The sequence below is a fragment of the Poecilia formosa genome, unplaced genomic scaffold (assembly GCF_000485575.1).
Source record: "Poecilia formosa unplaced genomic scaffold, Poecilia_formosa-5.1.2 Scaffold27, whole genome shotgun sequence".
Taxonomy (NCBI): domain Eukaryota; kingdom Metazoa; phylum Chordata; class Actinopteri; order Cyprinodontiformes; family Poeciliidae; genus Poecilia; species Poecilia formosa.
Genome location: NW_006799966.1, coordinates 697921 through 725088, shown reverse-complemented (window position 1 = coordinate 725088; position 27168 = coordinate 697921). Strand labels below are relative to the sequence as shown.

Below are 27168 nucleotides of genomic sequence, written 5' to 3'. Positions count from 1 at the left end.
CAAGGAGCAGCTTAATGAAGGGACAAGCTGGTGAATGCCTCCGTACCCTCCTCCCCCTCACGTCCTCCTGCTCTCCCTCCAACGAGCAGCACTGGAGCTCGGCCCAAGCCTGGGACATCAGGCTGGGTGGAGCATGGACACACACACACACACACACACACACACACTAACAGACACGCAAGGACCTTGTTTAATCCTGCTTAATGTACTTATCCATCACTTTGTTTGGCATCTAAGAAAGAAACAGTTCGATTACAGGGGATCTAAACATACACGTAAACATAAAACTCCTGACTTGCAGCACAAACACAAAGCCAGAGAAAGATTGACAAAATGATGTAGCAGACTCCACAGGACACATTCTCTATCCAGCTACCCTTGACTGGAGTTAATACAGCAAAGAAACTCATTTACACATTTTACTACCAAGTGGATTTAATTGAGCAACGACAAAACAAAAAAAAACAAAACAAAAAAAAAAAAAAAAACAGCAGCTCTGTAAATCAACAGTGAGCCAAACGAACAAAGAAATCCGACAAATCTTCCTTTACAGCTGCTCCAAATATCTCGCTAAGGCCAGAAAATAAGCAATAAAATCTCTTTAAAACACTGTTGATAGCTTTTGGTTACAGGCAGTCCCTGCTCACACGCCTGGCACTGGTCTTTTATGGCGAGGAACCTAATACAAGATTTCTGTTCTAGTGCAAACACAGTGGCCATAGGCACCGAGGAACAGCTGCCATATAATTGAATTAACATTCGCCTTCTGCTCCGGCACTCAGCGCTGTGCTGAGAAGTCATACGAAAACCTTCTCTGAGCTCCATCAACCTGCCCATGAATATGCATGCTGCTGGTGATAAATATGCGCTCTGTGTCTAATGTTTGTGGAGTTGCCTGCACAACGAATAAAGAGTTATACCGTGTAGACCGTCTTGGGGATTGACATGGTATATATCAAGTTGGTTGATCTTTCTGTCTTTTTACCGCCACAGGCCCCCTGAGGATGAGAGCCGTGGTACCTCAGACGCTTCGATGAGATTTAAAGTCTAACAGAGACATCTAGTGGACACGTGCTTTGTTGTAGTAGTAGCACAATGTCTCACTGAGTTTTAGAGATTTTCTAACCTTGGTCACCATCCTCCTCATTATTAGTTGTAGGAGGCATTGGTGCAAAAATACAGCTCTAAATAGCCCACTGCACTGAACCCCATTGAAAACCTCATGGTTGTTCCACCAAATATTGATTTCTGAACTCTTCCTGAGTTAAAACTTTAGTATTGTTGTTTCTAAATGAGTATGAAGTTGTTTTCTTTGCGTTATTTGAGGTCTGAAAGCGTTGCATCGTTTTCATGATTTTTGACCATTTCTCATTTTCTGCAAATAAGAACTAAATGTTTGCTTGGCATTTTGGAGACATAGAACAAAAGAACAATGTTCATTTTACTCAAACATACACCTGTAAAGAGCAAAATCACATAAACTGATCATTTCAAGTGTGACGTAGTGTAATAAACTCTGAAAACTCACCAGTTTCTGCAATAAATCTATTTGGGATTTGAATTAATATACTGAAAACAATTACTTTTCAGTGAAATTCTCGTCGTGAACAGGTAGTGATGCCAGGAAAAGCCCAGATTATTACAGTTTAGGCATTTTTGTTTAGCGTTACGTGCATCTGTTCTATTAACGGACCAGAAGTTGAAATCTGTACAATTTAACATCTGACAATTTTTAGGTTGTAGTGTAGAGGTGCAGAAATGAAGACAGGCACACATGATCTGAGCCCTTTGAGTTCAGATTTATTGATACGGCTGTGCAGTCACAGAGCATGGTGGCACACACGGCCGCCTGGCCAGCATGGGACAGTGACACACACATGCACGTGCGCTCGCTCGCTCACACACACTCATTCACACACGCACGCGCACACACACACACACGCTCCTTGTCATTCTGTCCACTCAAGAGAGGCAGAGGACGATTATTACCAGCTTTTAAAACAATTCATCAACTTCTGTACGCTGGCATTTTGCAGCTGGGATCTTCAGTTATGATAATTGTGTTGCTACAGTTTTATGAACCAAAACAGATCAACGTCGTCAGTTAATTGGGTTATCTAAAACACATCGCTGTTGTATCTCCAATGAGTTGTTTGGCCAGATTTATGCAGTCCACCGCATCTCTTTGTTTAATCCTCTCTCTCTCTCCCTCTCTCTCACAGCCACTCATCTAATCACACTCATCGACAGAGCAGGTCACAGTGAGGAGATCAGAAATGCACGTTAAGTATTTTTGCAGCACACACACACACGCGCACCCACGCGTTACATCCATCTACTCTCAGTCATTAGATCACTGGTTGCTGAGATCAGTCGTTACAGAGAGACAAAACAGGGAAACAAAGCATTAAACAGACCGTTTGATTGTAACCAGAACAAAACACCATTTTAAGAAGTCTTTACAGATCAGCAATACAGCTATGTTCCTATGGTGGTCGGTATAAAGTCCTGTTAAATGTTTATATATTATAGGCTATCACAGTAGCTAGAAGAACGTAGAGCAAAAACTACAAGTCTGTACATGTGTTGGTCTCTTGGTGCAGAAAAGATATTCTGCTTTACCAAGCGTCAGGCAGCCTATTACAATGATGTTTTTATTTCTAATATTTAAAGATTGTTGCACGTTACGTTAACAGTTTCAATTTTTTATTTTATTTTTTTATTCTGACTTCAGCGCTGGTGAAGAAAAACAAGGTCGACAAACGCACAGGGGAGACGAGAGATAAAACGAAAAGGACTGATTAAAAAGGCGCAAACAGTCGAATAAAACTGAAAAACGGACACTACGCCACGCCGCCTAGCTATAAAATAGACTTCTCTGAATGAAAGTGAGCAAAATATAGCGCAATATCTAGCTTTAAAAATACTATATTCTGCAACATTAATCTTTAAAAACAAGATCGTCTCAGCCGAATCCCTAAGTGTGAAAAACTGTAAGGAGAACTCGACTAGCGGTTCGGCCGCGCCGGGATCAGCGCGGGTTTTAACGACATCACTGAACGCGTTTACAGGTGTTACTTGTGACGTGGAAAGTACAGATAGAGGCACACATTCAGCCAGCTGGCTTGCTAACCACTGACTGCATCTTTTCGATGGAAAGTAGCATATGGTTTCAGTGCATGAGAAACTGCTGTAACCCATCAGAAGCTGGTTATAAAAAAAAACCAAAAAAAAAAACATGGATACAAAAACAATCCTTCCCTCACTGTTTATATATATATATGTTTTCATAATTTCTTTTAAATGTTCAATCCTCTAAAATGTTTGGATATAACCATGTGGTGCAATATAATATACAAAGGTACCTTCTAAAGCTTAAACTTCACACAGTAAATGTGGTTAATTTCATAGAAAAAAAACCAAAAAAAAACCTTTGAGGTCTAAGGAAAAAAAAACATCCATCACTTAGCAAATACTGCCCAGATGTGTCTTTTCTTTTTCTGCAAATTAATGTGCTGAGCAAAGTGCATTACAAAGGTGCCGACTTAAAACTTTGTCACATTTTGTTGCGTTACAACCACAAACTTTAATGTATTACAAAGGAGTTTTATACCATATAGAGCATTATTTTTGAAGTGGAGAGGAGAGCATCATGCTTTGGGGTGACTTCTGTTCAGCAGCGAAAGGGAAGCTACTCAGATGTGATGAGGACATGAGTTAAGCTAAATGCTCTCGATTTAATCTTAGCGAGTTGCTGTAATAGCAGCCAATGGTGGCTGTACAAAACAGCGATTCGGGGCAGGATTTATGTGCCCAGTTTTCAGAAAATGTTGAAAAATAGTTTTCTTCACAGCTATGCGTTACTCTGTCACAACAAATCCAAACAAAGCAAATAAAAGTTTGTGGTTCCAACACGACGTAAAGTGGAAACCTTACACAAATCATAAATACCTTTGCTAGGCACTGCATAAAGTGAAAATTGACCCACATGTCCAATATGGTACATATGCAAAAGTGCGCAATAAGTACATCTTTTATATACAACATCACAGGCCTTGAAATCCTGGCAAAGAGAAGCAGATACGCTTTGGATTCGCAGCCTCAGATGCGTCGCAGGAGCGTGAAAGTTTCGGCAGCCTAAGTGGCGTACGGGCGCACTGTAAACACGCTGATTGAATGTCACACCAGCGACCAAGAAGGGGAAGCTGTTTTGACAAAACTACTCTGCAGAACTAAAGCAAAACTGAACACTGATAAAAAAATAAAAAATAAATAAAATAAAAATAATTAGCAACAATGTTGAGCTCTTGCTACAGCTTCAAAACACATCAGAAGGCATCAAGTAAACACACAATGTGACAATATTAGACACATGTAGTGCATAAATTGTACAGGAAATTGATGCAAAACAAATGCACTTTCAAAAAGATAAACAAAAACATTGTATTTACAAAAAAAAAAAGAACTTGAATGCATCTGCGTGTGTGATATGTTAAAATTGCAAAAAGCTGCTTTCTAATTTTTGGACTTTTTTTTCACAAATATCTTACATTTTATCTCAAAAATATTTCCCTCACTGGATGGCTGATGGATTTATGTTCCATATTCAACCATTAATAAACATTTAATATATGTACAGAAAAGAAAAAAAAAAACACACAAAAAAACCCATTTGCATCTGGCTGTAAAGAATACAAATGCATTTAAATTGCAAAGAAAGTAAACACAAAATATTTTCTTTTTGTGGCTTTAGCAACCATAAGGAGCGCTCAAAGGAAAATTGTTTTGTAAGTTAGTCTAGATTTATTTAAGGAGTACTTGGTAATAAAACAGTAGTGCTGAAGATCTGTGGCAAGAATCTCAAATTACTGTACAGACATATAATCTACATGCAGAATAGGCGTTTGTAGAAGTCCCTCTAGATATGCATCTATTCTGCATATGTGGTAGTAAGTCGCAACAAATCTCTTAACTCCCATCTCCCAACAAATAAATCTAATATAGATGTATCCAGAATGTGGAAGTGGGACTTTTAAAACAGCTACAAGATTTGAGTTTGAAAAAAAATGCAATAAAAAGGAAAATAAAAGAACGCTGCCCAAACTATCACAAAAACAAACTAGTTTCCAAGTGGTGACACCGTTATAGCCACTGGATGGAAACAAACCTCTTCATTATTATTATAATTTTTTTTTTAATTATTTAAAAAAAAAAAAGCAGGAAATAAGGAATAATTCACCTGACTGTTTATAAATGGTGAAAACATACATGTGATAGAAGCTGTTGAAATGCAAAAGACATGAACAAAAAAAGGAAGCAAAGGTGTCAGTTTTTTCAGTCGTCTGTAGAGGGCAGCAGAGTCCAACTTCAATCTTTAAACAGCAACAGGGCCGAATCAGTGTCGCCATGACGCTCCTCTGCTGTTATTCCATCGCTGCCTCTGTTTGGATGCAACAGGATACGTACTTTAGACATTTTGAAAATAAGTTTTACCAAAATCATCATTTGTACATCAATCATTGTGACGACTCCCTAGTTTGCTGTCTAGATGTGTTATTTTGTATCTTGTTCATACATTCAGGCACATAAACATCTGTTTTTCTCTGAATGTTTCATTAGATCTTTATGACAGCCACTTTGGCGTTCTGTCAATAATTCATAATTGTCATCTTACACCCACCACTCATTCCTTTGTTCTTGTTTTCTTCACCATCAGGAGATTCGCCCCCCTCTGACAACTCACCTGAAAAGCCAAAATACCAGTTTTATACTTATGAAACTTGTGTGTTTCATACACAAGTTGAAACACACAACTTGTGTTGTGTGTTTCAACACAAACTNGGTCAAAAGGAAATGTTTTAAATGCTGTTAATTGTGGCTCTTTAAAGAAGGTAAAAGCTTCATAAAAACGGGAGTTTGGAAAATTGAGACCTGCGCATCTTTTAACATAAACCAGTTTGTATGTCAGATCACGATGTTGAAGTTTTGTCACCAGTGGAATTAGAAAGTCCAGCTGACGTACCGTTCTGCAGCAGGGGACTCTGGTGTGACGTCTTCCCAGGGGGGTTCGCCTGCTTCGGTTCCCCTGTGTTTCCATCTGGTGACCTGCTGACCTCTGCTGACTCTGGCACCTTGCTGTCTGACTTGTTCTCCTTCTGTTCAGGGTATTCAGACTCTGCCTGGACCTCCTGCGGTTCCATAGCCTCCTCCTGCTGAGCTCGCTCTTCTGCCTCCTTTTTGGCTCTCTCTTCCGCTTCTGGAGTCACATGAGAGATTAAGGTTGTTTGGCAAAGTGGAGCCTCCATCAATCAGCTAGTATTGACTTCATTTAAGTGGTTTGTTCTGGTTCAGACTCCATACAAAGCAAGATCTTAAAATCTTCTGAAGTCAAAACAACCATTTACACTTTTGACCACTTGAGGGCAGCCAAAACTTGCTTTCAAGAGAACGTTACTGTTCAACACTCAGAAAGGAGAGCTGGGCCTCTTTTGGCTCATATTTACATTTCACCAGCAGAAAAAGCTTTGCGAATGAGAGGTGCAACGTTTTCAACAACCAAGTTGTCCAGTTCTTCCACATTAAACACTTAAGAGCACTAAGACTTACATGGCTCAGAACATAGACTCTATATACAATGATTTCATTTGATTTGGCCTGATCAGCTTAGCAAACCTTTGCATCTTAGTCCATTTATTAGCTTCAGACAGACTTCAGAATGTTTCGCTGATTTACTCCTTTCAGTCAATTATCACAGCCTTTTCACTTTGTTCTTAGTGCCAACAAACAAAAAAGTGCCAAACTCCTTACAACGCTCGCTAGAACGTCTGCCAACTTAGTTTGTTTATACTACCTGCTGCACAAAAAAAACAAAAAAAAAAAACAGATTGAGAAATAATGGCCTGCCCGGGAGGGAGGTAAACATCTGAGTAAAACTAAATTAAACTTTGCTTCAAGCTAAAAGCAGTTCATCTTTATATTCCATTTTTTTCCCCCCTCTATCAGAAATGCTGCGGTTTTTACAGCTTTATATGTTTTGCTGCAAAATGACGAACTGTGAAGGTTAAACCGTACCTTTGGTAGCCTGGGCTTTCCATCTTTCCCTGTTCTGATAAACTTCCTCATTCCACAAGGCCTTGAAGTTTTTAATGTCCACCGTCAGAAGGGAGCTCTGGCCAGACGAGCTGCTGTCAGATCCCATGCTCTTCACACTGTGCCTCTTGGTTTCATCTGAGCTAATACTGTTTAGACTGAAAAGAAAAGAAATACATTTAAGATTAACAGTAAAACTCCAAGACGACAACAAGTTGACAGCCTTAGTTTCTGCAGAGAGGCATCTATGACAGGATGTTGGTTTGAACTGTAAACTAACAGAATAACACTTGTATCCCTTTAGTTAAGTTGCTAATGATATATGATATTTCCTATTTTTCTTGGTACTAAATCTACAATTAAACACATACTGATGTTCATATTTTCACAAATAACTTGAAAGCAATAAATGTGAAAAAGGATAAATTACAATAAATAAAGCAGAAGTGGTAAAAGATATGAGCCCTTTTGTTTGTCTGTGCTGGTCTAACCAGCTTTGAATAGTGACATAAATGTGATTACTTGGTTTTGTATTTTCAATAAATTTGCAAAACTCTCTAAAAAAATGTTTACACCTCGTCATAATGAGGTATTTGTGTGCAAAAGTTTGAGGAAATAGGTAAATTTAATACAATCTGGAATAAGGCTGTATTATTCCAAACGTGGGAAAAGTGAAACTCTGAATACTTTCCGGACGAACCCAACGTAGATAAACAAAGGGAGACTGAAAGAGCAGATACAGCTACAGACTACTGAGCAGATTTAAATGCCGTCAATAAACTGCATGACGAAAGCTGTAAACACCCAGGTGTCTATAAGCACAGCTGCACTATGCAAGTTTTACACTGTTTGCTTCAACCGGAGCCTCACTGAGTAATGGTAATGATGGCTGCAGAAGAGAAAGGCTGGGCTCAAATTTATGTTCAGTTGCAAGCATGGCTGCAGAGCCAGACAGTTAAAGGACTGGTTTATTATCCAATAAAAGTGCTTTCCAAGATGGAAAGTTCCTTTAAACAATCCTTTTCGGTGCAGCTCACTTGTTAAAAACACAATATTAAAGGGAACTGAGCCTTACTCATGTGTCACCTCTCACAGCCTTGCACGTAGCTGATATAGAAGGAGACTGGAGGAAAAAGTACCGAGCCAACAAATTAAACCAGAGGAGAGAAAATCACTTCCTTTTGTATCTCCTCAGGCAAATGTGTAAGCCAGGCCAGCTTGAAGGCTCATTCGTGATCATGGATGATGAGCAGAGCTTGACTAGCGTCTCTAAAATGCCAATTTCAAGGTGTGTGGCTCCGCAAGATGAAAGGTGGAGACATTTCCATGCACAGAAATGGATTACTCATGGGAGACTCATCTGCTGTTCTCAATACTTCCATTAGACATGCTGTTGTTGCCGAGGAGCTGTAGCGGTTCGGTCGTGCAATTTAGCGAGCTGTTGCTCAGAAAGATCTTGAGAGGTGAAGGCTCGAAAACAAGAACTACTTCTTTTTTCTTCTTATCGTTGATTAAATAGCCTGGAAGATTCAAATCTATTCACATTTATTCGCAACGCCCTCTGCTTTGCTGTACTACCAAGAAAGCATTTAATAAACATTTTCACCAGAAACTTCTCTCATAACTTACCTGGAGCGTCTAAAGGTGGAAAGGCCAGAGTGGGAGGCCTCGTCGATGAGCGGCGTGACGATGCGCTCCATCATGTCGGTCAGCACAGTGAAGGTGGGAACCACAATGAAGTCTATGAACCCTGGTGACAAACATTTCAGGAAGAGTTATTGTCAGCACACCTGTTTGCGCTCTTTTTTTTTTTTTAATCTGCATACTCCAGTTAATGATTAACCGATTACTAAATTAGTTGACAATTATTTCAATAATGATTCAACACGATTAAACTGATTAATTGTTTCAGTCCTAACTATATGCTTCATTTCAAGATTTGAAGAAAGGAAAAACAAAACTTCAGTGTTTTTGTCCTAACAGAAGCAAAATGCTAGAAGCCACTCACCAATCTGAGACTGTGCAACCAACGTCGACTTTCTGTCACACAGTGGAGAGAACGGCAGGCCTAGTTCGGCTTCTTTGTCCCCCTGGAAAAACATCAATTTCAACAGAAAAAGGACTTTAGATTGGATCCTACAAAAAATACACCACATCCTGTAGGCATACAGACAGACCATCAGACATCTGATTTGTCTGAGCCCCACCCGATGTCCTTTCAGGCCACAAATCTGTTTCATTTTCTCCTCCAGTTTGTCACAAACCACTAAGATGGGCAATGGAGAGGCGATATTCTTTGGAGAAGCTATTTGTTGTCGATTCACATCCCAAGAGACAAAGGCCTTGTAGAAGCAGGCATGATGACAATGGCAATGAAAATGAAAACAATAAATATTAACAAAGAAACTGATGAATGGATTGGTGCATCATTTACACCTATGTCGCTTTCGATAATGTTTACAAATACATATTTTATAATTCATAGACTACTGTTTTATTGAATAGGACACACATTTTAATCTTCCATGGTGTCTGTCTCTTTGTTGAATTACTTACAAATGGATAACCCGCATGTAAAGATTTTTTTTCTGAGGGAATCTTCTGCCGAGGTTCTTTATTAAAACAGTTAGTCATTAACAACATCATTTTATTCTCGAACTTGAACAGTAGAGACAAAATAAATCAGCTGTATTGCACTGATATTATTAGAATCCTCTACTTCATCTGCCTTTAAAAGAAATCTAGATTCACTTCCGTAGCCTCTCTCTTTTCTTGACATGCATTTCAAAAACTTCTCTACTTCATTTAGGTGATGCTGATTAAATGACTGGAGTTTTTTTTTCCAAGTATTTCAATAACTTGTCAGAAGTTCAACAAACCCTGTGCTCTCTTTGGGGCGTATACATTTACCATAAACCCGAACCTTTTTTATTTATTTATTTATTTATTTTTGATAAAACTGGAGTATTTAACATCCAATTGTCAAATTTTGCATAAGGTATTTCCCTGAATCAGTTTTAGTAACAAATAACCAAATACACTGCCAGTTTAAAAAAACACCATCGTACTGACATCAACAGATCATTTTTTTTCAAAATAAATTTCAAAAGCCACCAAAGCTTCCAGTGACAATGCCAGGAGAACTCACTCACCTGTCTGAAGAACTCCTCAAGCAAAGAGGTGGTCCATCGGTGGTGCAGGTCCCAACTTTTGGCTGGATGGCTGATGTCAGCTGTGTGGAGAAGTAGGGAGAGAGCCTTGGGCTTGTCGATGCTGTAAAAGAGGAAAAAGAAAAACAGACACAAATTTAAAAAAAAAAGGAAGGTCATACTTATATTATCAGTTTCTCTCTCTAAGATACAGAAGTGTTGAATGTTTTATCTATGGTAAAAACACCATACCAGTATAAGGTTAGACAAAAGTATGGACGCAATCTATAGCACAGCTCAGTTGGTTAACTGGTAGTCTATGGAGACAAAACATAAAAAAGCCCAAGTGAAATAAAATGTGTTAGAACTCTAAGCTCAGGGGTTGTAAAGCTATTATTGTGATGGCAAAATTGGCAAATAAGAAAAAAACTGATGACATGTATTTGTTGTTTGCTCAACAACAAAAAAAATAAAAAAAAAAAAAAAAAATAAATAAATCGACAGCTATACAGAACATATCCTCAAGAGATTTCTGTTTAAATTGGATGAAATCACTACAATTAGTACAACAGCTCGAGCTGTTGGTCAAAATCCTCCTGTATCTCTCATTTTATGCAACAATATGAAAAGCCACAGCCATAATCATCTAATTCTCACCTCCGCCTACACAGCTATTGTTCAGCACCAACCGCTGATCAAACGAATCGTGAGGAGGTGGCCATGGAAGCTGAGGAAACTTCGAAATGCTGTGATGAGGCCACTGACTGGGACGCACTGGGTGAGTGACACTGTGGTGACATCAATGCCATGACTATGTGACAAACTGCATTATCTGTGGAGAGCACAATCCCCAGCAGTACAATGAGGCGCTTTCCACAATAACAAGCCCTAGATTGTCATTATCTGAAAAGGCTGCTGAACATAAGGAAAAGAGCCGTCTGGGGGTGAGATACAGAGAGTTACTGAAGAGTGAGCTTGGAAAGCTTAACGATAGTGCAACGCTGTTGACAGTGAAACGCTCGAGAGCAATCGTTGGCAGAGCAGCGTGTGGGATGTCTGGTCAGAGATGAAAAAGATCTCTTGCTTCAAGGTGAAGGGTGATCAGATTGAGGTAACCCTGGACAGAGCCCATTATTTTTGAACAATTTCCTTTAAAGAAGTTAAACTCGAAAGGATGTGCAGCATTGCTCTCTCCTGCCTCTAGACACACAGACTTCACAGCCTCCTTGAAACCAAAGATTTTCAATACACCGTTTAGTGTCATCCTTAGACCTGAATCATTGCCCTTGGCAACATTCAACATTCATATCATCATACATAGCAACTTAAACTTGCGTTTTTACTTTCCTCTCTCATGCAGAAAGAAGAGAAGGCAGCTGGAATGACTGAGCACAAAAAAGGCTGTAAATAAAGATAATGTTAGCTCCAGGATCGCTATGTGCGACTTCGGAGTACCGGAGTCTGGGTTCTACATATCCTGTTTTCTGACAGCGCCTGAAGAAAAACCTCATTCATCTGCCCACAACAGCTAAAGACCAGCCACTCTAATACCCCACATCATAAAAGCAAAAAGTTTTTTTTTTTTTCGTTCCTTCTGTATATAAACCCAGACCCACTGTAGTTTTATTGCTATCACAGAGTCAGAGCTGTAGATGAAACCACTAAAACCACTCTCTTGCAGACAAATAGGCAAGCTCAACTCCGATGATTATATTCTTCGATATCGCCAGTATTTCAAGGATGAATCTGTCTGTGTCGCCATGGGAGAAGCTTCTCACATTTAAAAGCACTTAGAATCCTCAGTTTTTGAAACAAGAATAAAGAATGTATGTGGGAGAGGAAGGAGTCAGCAAGACCACCAAAGAAACTTATCTCCAAGTCAGCATGTCAAGGAGATTTAAGGATGCTGTAGAGTTGCCCAACTTAAAGGGGGATTTTCTTGGGGAGTGCCTTCTGACCGAGTTAAATCAAATACTAGAACCAATGATTAAAAGTAGGGCTGCAATGATATGAAAATTTGGGCCGATATTGAGAAGCGATATTATTGCAGCTCTGCAAAAAAAATTCAGAAACCACTGCACTGAACCCTATTGAAAACCTCCTGGTTATTCCACCATATACTGATTTCTGAACTCTTCCTGAGTTAAAACTTTAGTATTGTGGTTTCTAAATGAGTATGAAATTGTTTTCTTTGCTTTATTTGAGGTCTGAAAGCACTGCATCTTTTTTGTGATTTTGACCATTTCTCATTTTCTGCAAATAAAATCTACATTTTTGCTTGGAATTTCAGAGACATGCTGTCAGTAGATCATAGAATAAAAGAACAATGTCCATTTTATTCAAAAATATCAGAGAAACTGATCATTTTAAGTGGTCTCTTATTTTTTTCCAGACATGTATTTCTGCTATGGCCAATTACCAATATTTACCCATATACTATATGTTATGTATATATTTTATTACTCTTTTGACTGCACTACTTTCTTTACCATTGCTTCTGTCCTTCAGTTAAACTCCCCACAGTCCTGTGCTGCATCACTGTCACATGGCAAAACAAATACCACACAACCAACCTCCTGCACTCATCGTCCAGAAACAAATGGCAACAAGATGGGAATAAATATCGTTTGATAACATCAGCCCAGTTTTATATATCCCACCAATATCAACATGTTGGAAATTATATAGGCCCGTACCAATGTAGCCCTAATGCCAGTTAGATATTCCATATGTTCTATTGGAGTTTACCAGCAAATACAGCAAATTTATGTAAACGGTGAATATTTCAAGTATTGACTTTTCTTTGTCGTCCTTATTTGCCTACTTTCTGACAGGTTTCAGGGCCACACTGTGTATGCTTTGTTGGAAGAAGTGGAACACAATCTTATCTAATTTTCTATTCATGGCAATGGTGTGAGGCAGAATCATGCCCACCTCATTGGTTCAGAAACAGTACCATATAGAGACTGAAAGTCATTTAAAGATGTTACTAACAATCCAAAATATGACTTGTGGTAGGAGATAACCATGCCCCAGTTTTCTACTGTTCTACTGTCTCTGCTATGCATGTTTTTAGTCTAAACATAGTATTTTTATTGAACAAAAGAGGCTTCTATGCTGCCCTTGTTGTAAAAAGACCATCAAAACGTCTTTGCATCATGATGCTTTCAGATGCACAGACAAACAATATTGAAGTTGAGCAGGCTATAAACTGGAGGCAGCACAACGTCCTAGACCTTGACAGTCATTTTGCATAAGCTGAAGCTTTCACTACAGCCGCTGAATCTTTCTTCTTGAAGTTCTAGATGATCTGAAGAAGTGCTGCTTTGTTAGTAATATTGTTTGCACTTATTTCCTTGCATGCAAGGCTAATTAGATGCTAAGGAAAAAAATGGCGTTATGCCGTTTTTTGGAGTTAGTCATTGCAGACAAAAGGGGCTCATTATTTCAAGAACATCTGCCCCTGTTTGTTCCAGTGAATTTAACTGCACTCATTTAAAGCTTCATTATTGTTATGTATGCTTGTGAATGAAGTTAATAAATAGTTTTGTGAAAATGCAGAAATGCGGGCTTGTTTCTTGTTTGCAAAGTGAATTTTTATGAAATAATATAGGTCATTTCAGCGACTTGATCACTCCGCGCAATAATCTTCAAACAATAAGGACCGTCAGCACAAAAATCATGCCATAACATTAGCAACAAAGCATTTGCTTCATCATAGAGCATCTAAAAAAATCTATGCATGCTTGGGACTCCTCCAGAGCACTTAGAGGTGACATAATTACAACAATGACACACAAGTACCTAAATTATATGGCCAGAAGTGCTCCCACTTTCACCCAATATCCAGATAAAGCAATAGAATAACTTGAGTCAGAGACAGCTTTATTTCTGCTGCAATAAAGGCTAATAGGTGGTTACCAGTCACAAAATACCAATAACACAGAGAAAACACCTTTAGGTCAAAATATAGAACATGACTATTTCTTATTTCTTGTAGTTTTGTTGCATCTTTCGTTTACTCTGACCATTTTTTTCAGTTTAAATTTCTTGAGGCTCACAGCCAGAGATGAGGGATAAATAAGCCATTGCTGTAGAACCTTAACTTGCAAATAAACAACAAACTACAGTTTCATTTTAAATACAACTCATCCATCCATTCATGGACAGACTCCCCACTGTCTCCATATCATGACAGTATAATATGAGACTGATAATCTGTGAAAAGATCCCCTCCACTGTCTGAAGAAAAGCATGGCTACCTGTCAAAAACAGTCTGTCAACCTCGTGTATGCGCTGCTAAATGGGCTAGTGGCAAAGAAACAACTTACTGTTGCAGGAAAAGTGTTTATCTGTCATCAGTGACCATGCTAACTAGCTCGAGCATTCATGCCTCCCTCTACTGATGGGGAGAAGCTGTAGTGTAGCAGAGAGCAAGGGCGAAGGTTTGAGGGGATTTGTGAGCAGCAGGTATACAATCATGACTGACAGCACCGAGACCCTCCTCCTGGCTCTGATTGGTTGTTTCTAGTTAGCACTGGGAGCACTGAGAGAAGCCAGAGGAGCTCAATTTTGTCACAGATCATCTGTCTCGCTATACTGTCATTACATTGTGACAGTATAACAATTTTTATAAAAGTTACATACTGCAGCTATAATAACTTACTGTGACAAAAACTTCCTCTACACTTTTGCTTGTGAATAAGATATGAAACAGCTATGGTACTGAGCTACTGATCCACAAGAAAAGCTTAATATGCATTAAGACAGTAAAGAAAGGTTGTGTCTTTTTATAGCAGGCATGTAAATATAAGGTTTTAACATTTTAACATTATGTGGATGCTAAATAATACTTCTAATGTAAGCTATTAAATGGCCACTCATAACAGAAGATGATCCAAAGAGAGAAGAAAAAAAAGCCCTCTTTAATCATACTGCCACCATTAGGCTAATCGGTCCTCTGCCCTGGATCGCAGCGTGAAGATGCACCATCCCACCTCATCAGAAATGGTGTGTAAAATACCACCTGATAACCATATCCAAATATCTTGTTTAATGGACTGATGCATGAACGAACAGGCACAGACAAATATGAAAAAGAGGCAGACTAAATGGAAGAGACACACAAAGTGCACAAAAACACTCTGCACGTGTACACACAGCACAAGGTTAAACAGGGGTGAGAGTGACTGGCTTCCATTTTGCTGTGTTCCATTTGTGGCAGATTGAGTCTTGAAGTGCGCTCTAAGCAGGCCTGCAGCACACTGGTTTGAATTACTTCACATTAAAGTCTTTTCAGCTTCACCGCCGCCTGCAGACTGCAATCGTGTATTTATGTGTGTAAGGACTATACTGGACTGATTACCCTGCAGTCAGCACTTTTTGTCTTAAAGATATATCCATATAAGGTGATACATATATTATATATGTATGAAATAGATGGATTGGGAGATGTTCTGGGATGTTACCATAATCGGAAGAGAATAGTCTGAAGGTTAACAAGTCCTTTGCCGCCTGCTTTTTGTAGAAGCTGTGGCAGTGATGACTCATCATGTTATGTGATAGTTTGTGTGATAGCTCTTTTATTTCTCTTCTCCAGCTGCAGCCCTTTAGTACAACAACCGCCAGCTATCACTAGGGCCCTGTGCTCGAAGTGTGCAAAAAGGAAGTTCTGTTAGGAAGTACTGGAAGTTGCACACAGCACACAGACCTCAGGTCTGCCTGAAAATGTTTATAGAAATCATAAGTTGAAGTGAATTTTTAAGTGAACTTTACAAATAATTTTGTTCTTTGTTTACTGAATGTCTTGTTAAGGCAGTATTTTCATCTCATATGCATAAGAAAGCTAAAGTAAAATAAACAAAAAGGATCAGAGAAAGAGGAATTCTTTAAAGATAATCTTAGATTAATCCTTAATCTGTTTCTGAGATTTCTCTGCCTTTGGTAGACTGTAATTTTTTCAGAGATTTTTATATTCCTATTAGGTTTGAATACATTATTAGTCTATTTAAATTCTGGGGACAGTTTATACTATCATCTACTTTATAGTAAATCATAAGGTTAGTCAGAGTTTCTGTGTCCGGCAAGAACTGCATTAACCTAAATTACATAAACATGTTCACTGAAACTAGTACAAACTAACAGGACAATTAAATTGTCATTTAAAAGTCTATTTTGCTACACTGAATGCTTCCATAACTTTCCCTTTTCTTTTCAGAACCTCCACCTACACAGTTTTTTGTATTGTTTGTTGTGTAGCTTTAAGACATGCATGCAACTTTTTAAGTCAATTAATGCAGATTAAAAACTCCACAAATAAACCAAAATTAGTGATGTACCCACAGTATAACATACAACTGGAATAACTGACTATGTTTAATTTGATAAAACTCATTGCTTTTTATGAGTGTTTTTGGTGCAAATATTTTAATTTTGTATGTTTTCTAAACAAAAGCAAACACATGTTAATTTTGCTGTTTATATTTATGTAATCATAATAGCAGTCATAATAATTATTGTCTTTCTATTTTAAATAAGCGCATTAAATATGTTTTTGCATAAATATGATAAAAGATTAAAAAAAATATATATACTGAAAAATGGTGGCCTTTTACTTGTGGTTGTCAATGTGTAAGAATCTTATATTTGATCTGTTTGTTCTGTATGGCATCAAAGGTTATGCCTTTGGTCTTAAAGTTTTTTATTTTTTATTTTTTTTGTGATTGTTCATAGTACTAACTAAAACAATCGGATACATATCTGATTTAGTACCACATATGGAAGACGCCAAATCAGATTCTTTTTTTTTTTTTGTAAAAAGGTCAGAATTCGGCCATTCAGACAGCCATGAAAAAGTTGGATATGGCTTGCATATGGGGAAAAAAATTTACATATGGATCACATTCCTGCCGTGTAAACGCAGCCAAAGCAGCATTGTTACAGCAGCGACAGAATTGACTTTAAACTAACTGACCCTTCCGGTTGCTGTAGATAGTTCTTCATGGCTTTAACCTGCTGGAAATGACAAGACATATCTGTCGCCAACACCATCTCGATCACCAAAGCACGCAGCTCTCTGCGAAAGACATGTGAGGAAAAAAAATAACGAGTTAGACGCTGTTTAATCAATGTTAAACTTGCAGGTTCTGAAGGGTGAAGTATTCAAAAAAAGTTATTAAAATAAATAATGGCTATTTATAGTAACGAGTCCTGACTTGAGTACAAATGGAATCAGGTGAATTCAGTCACTGAACTTTGTGGATGATCTAACTAGCCGCATTTATGTCAAACATAGTTAATATGGGGCTTTAGATTGGCAGATGATGCCTTTCTTGCAATCTTTCTCCGTGGGGTTTTCCATTCCCTTCACAATCATTTAAGCACATTAGAGCTATGTGAAACGGACCTCCAGTCATCCTTGGAGAGGTTGTAGAGGATGTTCATTTCATCGTCGTCCTGCAGTAGGCGGTAGGCTGCGCTGACGTGATGACTCTCCAACACTGAGCGATCGTTGTAGAGGATGGCTGTGTCTGACCTTACAGATGAAGAAAACGTAAAACGTCTGTGTTTGACTGGAAGTTGTGTAGGTATCAAAAACACCTGAGAAATTAATACATATTAATTCACTCTGTCAAGAGAATCTTTCAATGTCAGATTAAACTTGACCAACCTTTATATAACTTTTTGGAAAATATAGAGTTTTGACTCACTCTGGATGATGGAAATACTGCCTCTAAAATAAATTTATTGTAAAATGACTTTCATTCTTTTCTCATCCTCCTTGTAAATTTAGATCAACTTTCACCCAATATGCAAAGTAATTTTCTTTAAAATTATTATTAAACTTACATGAAAACGATATATCAGAATGTTGTCGAATTTACAAAATTTCTAGGAGAAGTTAAAGTTATTTTTTGTGTATTTGACCTTTTCCAAGTTTTGTCATCTTACAACCCGAGAGTGTTTTCTTGGGAATGTGTGTGACACAACTGTAGTGAACAAATATAATGTATAATTGTGAAGTTAAAGTTGGTACAAACAAAAATCTGTTGTGTCGTGGTTGTAATCTGACAAAATGTGAACAAGTTCACAGATTTTGGTACTTTTAAAAAGCACTATGCAAGCCAATGTTTCTTCCAGTTTTAAACTTCCTGGAATTTTAAAGTAAAAGCTGAACATTTACAAAAAGCTTCAACTTTTGAGTTTGTCTACAAATCCATCCTGTTATTATTGCACTGCGGGCGATCACAGTATGAATGTAAAGCCCCCTTGCTGTAAATGAAATCATTGATCGGGTGAGTCAGCGCCATGCATTTTTGATTTCATCATCCATTACCTTGTCTGGATATGGAAGTTGTTTGTGGTCCCTGTGTGCTCGTAGTCGTGCACCGCAGCCGCAAAGATCATGGCGAAGATCTCTAGTTCAGTCAACCAATGCTGGAGGAGGAAAAAAGGAGATGTGACAGAGGCCGAAAATAAAACATCAAGAAAATCATACAGCAGAGGAGTGCAGATAGGAAGTCAGGAAGATGGAAAAGTTGAGGCATTTGACAGGCAAGAAAGATGAGGAAGTAATGAATGCAAGAAAAAAGAATGGACAGAGATTAGGCAATGAGAATCCAGTGATGGGGAATGCAGGGAACGGCACATTAGGCCATAAAGATATTATGGAGGAATATGATATAAAAGATTCAGAGAAGAATTTGGCATGAGGAATACATTAGCATCAGGAATGAAAGCAAACAAATGGGGAAAAGGAGGTACCAAAAAGGTTAGGAAAGGAAAAACAGAGAACTCCAGATAAGATAAGGTCTATTGGGAAACAGCGTCCTATAAGCCTCCCTCCCACTGTTCTTTCTCTCACAGTTGCTCTGGTTTTCACAACGTACAAATATAAATAAAAAGGTCATGCTCTCTGTTATTCTTTTACGAGTTAATGCTATCAAAAGGTCACAGAACACACCAGGCTTTCAATTTCATAGGTCAAGTTCAGATCTTTTTAAGTGCAGTTTCTGAGTACAGCAAACATCAAAAGAGAAGATCACAGGTATTATGCAAAAGCAAATCAGTCAACTTTTAACTCAAATACATAAATTCCAGGTTTGTCAAGTAAAATCCCAAACGACGTGCAGCATGAAGCTGTAGATTTCTCATAGTACGTAGTCATAGTCAATATGAGGCTCATGAGTCAGACGGAAAGTCTCCTATAAAAATAAAAATGTATATTGTTGTATGTATGCATCTTTGTAATGAAAACTACATTTTGTATCAATCTGATATAATATTCTAAGCTGAATGGTATGTTTTCATTAGATGTGAGCATAAAAATCATCATAATCGGCAAAAACAAAGACTTGGAAACAGGAGTCTGTGTGTAAGCTTCTATCACACTGTTGCCATTTATGATGGCATTTGTTGGAAATGAAGGCTCTTCTGTTGAACAGTAAGTCCAGGCATGTCTTTGAAGTCTGTCTTTCAGTTTGGCTGCACTGCTGTTTTGCGTAGTGTGTGTACCGAGATCATGAGTACATCACAGTACCAACGTCACCGTCTTGTATTTTTTTTTATATTGAAATATATATATATATATTTTTGAGTGGATCAAAGTGAACAAATCATTTCTAGCTGTACTAATTTGAAATTAGGTAGAGCAGCCGTCACTTGGAGCAGCTTCAAACATGCGGCATGTAGAGGAGAAGAATCTTTATGAGTCCAGACAGAGCATCTGCAGAGTGTAGCATGGGACGAGGTCATGTTCAAATTTCATAATTCTTGCAACATTTGAGTAGCGTGTGCATAAATTGTATAGCAGCGGGACATGCATGCAACGCAGGTGAAATTTTGAGAGGTCTGACAATCATGCCATATAATTTGTTGACATTTCCAAACAAATCCGTGGCAACTTGCAATATGATTTGTAGGATAAAATGCCAGGCAGATACCCAAAAGTATAATTCCCTTCATTTTAAACCTTTGTCAATTTAAACCCCCAATTTGTAGTTTTGTGCCGTCACGTTGATTCTTCTGTCTTTCTTCAAATTTAACCGCATCTTAATTTGGAAGACCCAGTATTTTACCCTGTTCCTATTTATTCTAGTTATGATGTCTATCTAGACTAGTTGTTTAACATAAAATGTGACGACTCCTAATCAAGCCAAAATAACTCCAAACAACCTACTTCTGGTATCTATCAGAGTCATAAAAAATATTTTTGTCTGGATGCTTTTTTTCATTTCATATCAAACTTTCTTAAATCTTAAATTTTGAGAAATAAAACTGCAAAATAAAAAAAAAATGGTAAAGGGGTGAATAGACCAGAAACCATCTGACAGACCCTAGTTTAGTGTGTGCATGTGTTTACTTTCATTTTGTAGGATAAGCTGGATCCAATGAGTGTATGAAATATGAAAGACACAATGGTGAGTGGGCAATTCCTCTGAGATGAGCATTCATGACTGGACTCACACACCCAGGGAGGGGATTTAGCTCAGGGAGCCAGGTCGATACTGGTGACTAATCAACAGTGGGTGATGGGGTCATTAGGAACAGGGTGGGACAGAATGGTCAATCCACTGCTCTGTAACTCTTCATAAACCAGTTTTATGAATGACCTGTTGATTGTTGATTTAGATGAGTCTGGAGGGTTTTTTAAAAATGATAAATGCTGATCTCCCGCTCTCCTAGGAGCCTGTTGTCAGGGAATGAACGTGACTTTACTCCACAAGGCAGAGCCCAGAGAAATGCAGCCACCTTATTAAGGTGATTAAGTAAAAACAGTGGGAGTGGGGGTGGCATTCTCTTTGGAAAATCATAGACTTTGAAGTCAGGGTTGTGTTTTTCATTTTGAAATGAATGTTATGTCACATGTGCCCTCAAGTTACTTCTGTGAGAAGCTGGAGAATGTAGATCAGAACATGTTAACCAAATAAATAAAAAATAAACTATCAAAAAAACATGAAGATGTAGTCATCTTAAAAGAAAGGAGTTTTCATTTTCTTTTCTTGAAGTGACCATACATTTTCAGGATAAATAGCAAACTACAATTTTATGGCAAAAAAACCCCCGACTTATTTGTCAAAGTAAAACATCCTCTCATCTATCTACGTAATTTTTATCTGCTTAGAAACTGAATGTCAGGAAAAGCTGCAATTAGGCTGGCATACGTCAGCTGACAAAGATGTTCTGAATACCAATGGGATAAAATCCCTTTCATTTTACAGACTTAGCTTCAGCCCAATGCACTTTCCCCGTTGGAACTCAACCTCAACGCTCAACTTGTTTTTGTAGATGCTCAGAGCTTAGACAAATTATGCAATCTAAGCCGCATGTTTCCTACTCACCACCATGCCAGTCTTGAGAAGCAGGTAGTGTACAGTCTGGGTTACATCAGCAGCATGGATCAGGTTGTGGTAGGGATTTTTATGTTTGCTATATCCCACTTCCAGGGCTTCCACGAATGACACCACCGCAGAGATCGGAATCTGAACAGTGCAAAATCGAAAGAGTCTGTGAGTTACTAACACTTAGAGCAAATCCTAAAGCTAACTTGTGACTTGATGGGTGCAGCATCGGAAACCGATGTCATAAAATCATCCATCAGAATCACTTGGGTTACAGCATCTTATGATTACATATTCATATCTGCTTTACAGCCTGTCATTTACTGCCAGATGCTATCAGCACCAGTGGATTGTCATAAGCTATTAGACGCTGCGGAAAATGAGCTGCACAACTATTAAAAGTAGATGAAGTGTGTCTAAACCCCACCATAAAATTATCATTGCTGGAATAAAACAACATAAACTTGGTCTTAAGGGACTGAAATTGTGTGCCTGCTTTCATCAATTTGGAAAAGCAGAAGGTTCTTGTCAGGATTGAAGAGAGCTTCTTTAACCTTGTTTTAATGGCATGAAAACATCAATGACCCAAGTTACATCTTTGAGAGTTTACCTTGAAGCGGCTTATGAGATCATATCTTGTGAGCAACTCATAGAATATAAATTTAAGAGCGTGATCCCCGCTGGCCTCATTTAGGGCGAACACATCAAACGACCATTTGTCAACATTCTGTGAGGGAGAGAAAAAAATAAATAAATCAAAGAATTAAACTGTAACTCCCAAGCAGTATGCAGTAATTTATAAAAGTGTTATTACTTTATGGGACAGGCCAAAACAAAGCAAAACTGTAAAGTGAAGGGAATAGGATATCTCATTTTCACATTTAGCTCCCATTCACTAAATAACATTTAGAGTAACTGACTATCTTCAGAAACCGCTTAATTGTTTGTATATTTTCCTCTAAGTTCAAATACAATTTCAATAGAAATATTTACTGAGCAAATATCATGAAAAATAAGCTCAGACAGGTCACACATGAAGTTGTGGAGTCATTTATAGCAGGTGGTGTGCAAAACTTTGTCAATATTCTGCTACTGTCAAAAAAAAAATACACACAAAGGCATATGTTTTTTAAGTCGTTAAAAACATGGCACACTATGACCTTCCAACTACTTCTTGTCTTCTTCGTGGTTTGTGCCAGTGGCGACATCTGGTTGTTGATCATGTGATTCATGTGATGCAAAAAAAGTGTTTCCATTGCAGTTTTGTGAAATAAACAAATTTAAATATGGATGAAAAAGCACCTTGCCAAAACATTTTATCCAAAAACAACAGTATTTTGAAATTCTGTTCCATAAAATTCTTAAAAAAAAGAAAGAAAAAAAGAGAAAATATATTTAGGTTTTGTGTTGCAAAATGTGGAAAGGTGCAGTGGTCTGAATGCTTTTGAAAGCCATTATAAATGTATCTATCTATAAGTAACGATGAACATAAGAGAAATTATTCAAATAGTTTACATTGCATGAGTTTTTTTTTTCCTTTTTGCTTTTGTGTGTATGCATATGTTAATACCTTAAGAACAGATATGACAGATGCAGGGTAGCTGAGCCCCACCATATTGGAGGTGCGTCGGTACATCCTGTTTGGATGAGATAAAGACATCAAATACAGAGCCTTGCTGAGAGTAAATATCTTAAGAAGACACAGTGCCCCGAAACCACAGCTTGGGACGTTCCCCCACCACGACTAAACCTTCAACTAATCGCAACTCAGACCGAAAGTGTGATAAAAGAAATAGTAATTTGCAAATGAATGAATACTGCTGCAGGTTTTTCCACATGAAAAAAACAGGTTTGTAGTACAAGGAGGTTGGGGTATTGTTTACAGTGATCAAAAATGGCAAAATTAAGAAGTGTTGTTTTCCATTAAATTAGTAATGACATTCAGCTGTGTAGTCCAGTAAGTCAAACTTTTGTTCATCATTATAAGATATGATGTACTTCCATCAAACCAAAAGAACTGACATATTTTTTTATCTCAAAAAGTTAAATCCTATTAAAAATCTAAATAAATACAGACAACTTAGACTGTAACACATAGTTTCCCCTTGGTTACACTTGTTCTCCCTTTTCCCACTGTTACCTTATAGAAACAGTGGAGTGCCTTCTGAGAAAGTAAATGAAGAATGATTATAGCTTGCATGGTTTTGCATGTTACTGTGCGATGAAGCTCCATCTTGGAAAGAGAGCTGGCTGTCTTGTTGGGATTCGCCAGGTTTGTCAAGGCTTTAATAATGCATCATTGTCTAAGGCAAAGGTTCCCAAACTGTGGGGTGCGCCCCCTAAGGGGGCGCCGTGCCATTGCAGGGGGGGGCGCGGGAAGACGTCTGGATGAAAAAAAAAAACATGAACGCTGTATGCGCTGGGTTTTTACCTTAGAATGGCCAATTTTCTGTTATTCCTTTGTCAATTTGATACAGTAGGGGCTTCTGCACTTCCCATATCTGGTTATTTATGCTGGCCTTTTTTATTAGTTTGACTATTCACCTTTTTACTTTTTTGCAGCTATTCTGCCTGCCTGACATTTGGATTCTGCTCCATTGTTATATATGAGGTGACATAAGTAAAAAAAAAAAAAACTTTAGCAAATCTTTACAACATGCAGGTGTAATAAATGTCCTTTTTCTAAACAGCATTGCTCATATCTCAGAACGTATGACAAATTTTAAATGGAAGCATGTAAATTCATAATAAAATTAACATACAGAGCAGACTGACTGATTAGCATAGAGCCAATAAAGCTTTACTACTCAAAATCAAATAGTAAATTTCACCTACAGTTAGAAAGTGCATGAATTATGTCCTTACTCATGTTTTATGCAGAGCCAAATTAAAGATGTTGATAGAATTTCTTTACCTCCCTCCAGGCAGCTTTTGTCTGGGCTTGCAAGTGATAGATTTGCAGCTCCAAGTGACTGCCCCATGTAAATTATTTATGATCTGCAATAGCATGGTTATTTGAGGTTGTGAAAATGCTTTATTACATCATGCAAACTTTACCTCTCGACAAAAATTCCAGCCTGCACGGCGTGGACAATGCTCCGGAAACGGGGCTTTTCTTCATTCCGCCGGAGCATTAGGCCCATCTGCCTGGTGAAGGTGGAGGCCAGCCAGTCTCGCACCTCCGAAGGCACAGACTCTGACTGGATGTCACTGAGCTCATCTTCTGTGTCCACCAGTCGCCTGGATGAAGATATGGAAGTATAAGACAGAAAGGATTTTTAAAAGAAAGAAGGTCAACTATATGAAGATGAAAGGTGAGAGATTCACTGGGGATAAAACATAAGTCCTACACCTGTCAATCAAATATATGACCTGTTATGTCATATATTTGATAAATCCAAAACATCACAGAAATCCCATAAGGCTTCATACAAATCCTATTAGGTGACATAATTCTCCATAGCATTACTAACGTGTCCAGGATCAAAAGAAAAGCCTGTTTACGTTCAGAAAAAGGATTTGCATCCCTCCGATAACGATGGTACTACATGAACCCTGCACTTGATAGTTCATCATCCTTTCTTCTGGACTGGAGTCTGCCCATCGCTGACCCTAATCTGTTTGAATCTAGATGATGAAAGGTTTATATAATTCCCAAAGCCTGGTCAAAGCTCATATTTTGAACTGTCACTCAACTATTGACATTTATAGGCCAAGTTTATTTTCTAACTTCAATTATATCTAAAAAAAAAGATTTATAGACATACAGCCAAATTTGCTTTGCTATCAGTCATTTAAATGTAAGGTCTTGTTAAGAGTACATACCAGCTGCCCACGTTAGCCATGCAGACATTCGGTGGTGCAAGAATTTGGAAAAAAAAAAAACAAAAACAAAAAAAAAAATAGTAACAAAAATAACTTTAACAACATGTGATAGACAGACACACACATGCTCACAGCTCCAAAATAACTAAATACTACTGAATGCTATGTCTGGTAAACAACAAAGTCTTGGTTTCCACTTAGTTTGACTTATTTTATTGCAGTAATTATAAACGTAGAACATGAATGAGAAGAAAAAATTAAATACATAAATTATAGATAAAAATTATGAGAAAAAGAAATGAAGAAACTCTAATCACAGTGAAAAACTAAATATTTCAAGTCAATTTTTAATTGCACGGTTTAGTTTTGCAGGTTTTGGTGATGAGATGTGCATTTCTATTGTTATCAAAGAATTGACCATACTAAAACTCAGTCTCTTCTACAATGTTAATGTTCTTCTTACCTTGTCTCCTCAATGTAAACCGATTCGAGCACCGATGCTGCGTACTCCAGGTTTTTCTTGAGGTCAGCAAGGGAAGCTTCTCCTCTCTCCAGTTGCTTCACCAGACATCGTAATCTAAAACAGAGATCCAGCAGTCACTGAATAAATGGGATTATGCTTCTGTTTTACTGACATGACAAATTAATTGTAATTGATATTGGATTAATCTTGTTTGGGGTCTCTGTACCAAGAAATTCTTTGTCTTGTCAAAATGCAGCTTTCTTCTCTGTTGTAAAAAGTAAAACCCAACAAAATCAACAAAAGATGTCACAATATGGCCACCTATACTGGTCACTTTGTTCCTGGTTAACTATCATCTACATGAATGCCACTAAAGATGACTATATTCACACTCAAGCATGGGTTTGAGTGATACAGCGAAAGTGAAGTGGACAATAACTTGCCACAAAAATTCAATCTAGCAAAGTTTTTCTCATTCGTTTTATTTTTTATTATCTTGCCCTTCTGAGCATACTGTATTTAAGTCTGTGAATTTATGAATTTTATTATTTTAAAGTATTGTGCACCTGGTCACTATTAATCGTGTCAATAGTGATCAACTATTAACATTGTGTTTGACAAGAAAGCAAACTCCTCCTCCTTGTGTATATAAGTAGACTAAACTGTATCTCATTCCCTTTCAAAAGGAATGGCTCTGCGATCTGTCCAGAATAACTCATTTTGTTTCTTTTGATGGCTGCTACTTTAATATGTTCAGGTGGTTTTACTCTGTATGAAATAAAGTTATTTAGCAATGTGGATAGCATAGCCATTATGTCAAACTAAAATTTTCCTCAAAAGAAGCATTATGACTTTTTAAACACAATATCATCAAAATATCCAGCAGAGAGTGACTCATTCCTATACATGTCCAAACATTGAAGCACCATGAACTCCTGCGGATTAGCTTCTGACACTGTGACAAGCTCCATTTGTAAAAATACCTGCAAAACTAGGTCAGTGTCACTGATTTTTACCCGCATCTGCTTTGCATCCAAATTAGCATATTTTAAGGACTGAACTAGTTATTTCAAAATCCATTTTCTGAAATATAGCTTTGATATTCTAGCTAAAAAAAAAAAAACATTCAGTGTTAATGTTCAGTTAAATTTCAGTTAAACTGCAAGATATTTTCTTATCTTGTGAAAATTTATTCAGTACAAGAGAGTTTGAAGCGTGTAACCATATTTCTACACCATAGTTACAATCAAAACCTTAAATGTGTTTTTTTTGTCTGTATTGGAATGTTATGTTACCACATACG

The 27168-nt window shown here is 37.8% G+C and overlaps 1 protein-coding gene across 11 annotated transcripts in view; it reads right to left on the bottom strand.

Annotated features, from left to right (window-relative positions):
* Positions 1–1780: 1780 nt before the first annotated feature.
* pde1cb (phosphodiesterase 1C, calmodulin-dependent b) overlaps positions 1781–27168 on the bottom strand; it is a 96486-nt gene continuing 71098 nt past the window's right edge. For 5 of the 11 annotated variants that reach the window (XM_016669662.1, XM_016669664.1, XM_016669666.1 and 2 more), the window contains 16 exons: positions 25866–25979; positions 25403–25405; positions 24635–24817; positions 23148–23214; positions 22188–22304; positions 21578–21718; positions 18574–18674; positions 17644–17772; positions 17212–17313; positions 10242–10362; positions 9098–9179; positions 8719–8839; positions 7072–7247; positions 6023–6256; positions 5681–5743; positions 1781–5440 (listed from right to left, as the gene is read on the bottom strand). In XM_016669662.1, coding sequence (XP_016525148.1) covers positions 5424–5440; positions 5681–5743; positions 6023–6256; positions 7072–7247; positions 8719–8839; positions 9098–9179; positions 10242–10362; positions 17212–17313; positions 17644–17772; positions 18574–18674; positions 21578–21718; positions 22188–22304; positions 23148–23214; positions 24635–24817; positions 25403–25405; positions 25866–25979 — 1771 coding nt within the window. In that variant the 3' untranslated portion in view covers positions 1781–5423. Of the gene's footprint in view, positions 5441–5680; positions 5744–6022; positions 6257–7071; positions 7248–8718; positions 8840–9097; positions 9180–10241; positions 10363–17211; positions 17314–17643; positions 17773–18573; positions 18675–21577; positions 21719–22187; positions 22305–23147; positions 23215–24634; positions 24818–25402; positions 25406–25865; positions 25980–27168 lie in introns of those variants that run through there. The other 6 variants (XM_016669663.1, XM_016669665.1, XM_007548551.2 and 3 more) reach the window with 3 other exon arrangements.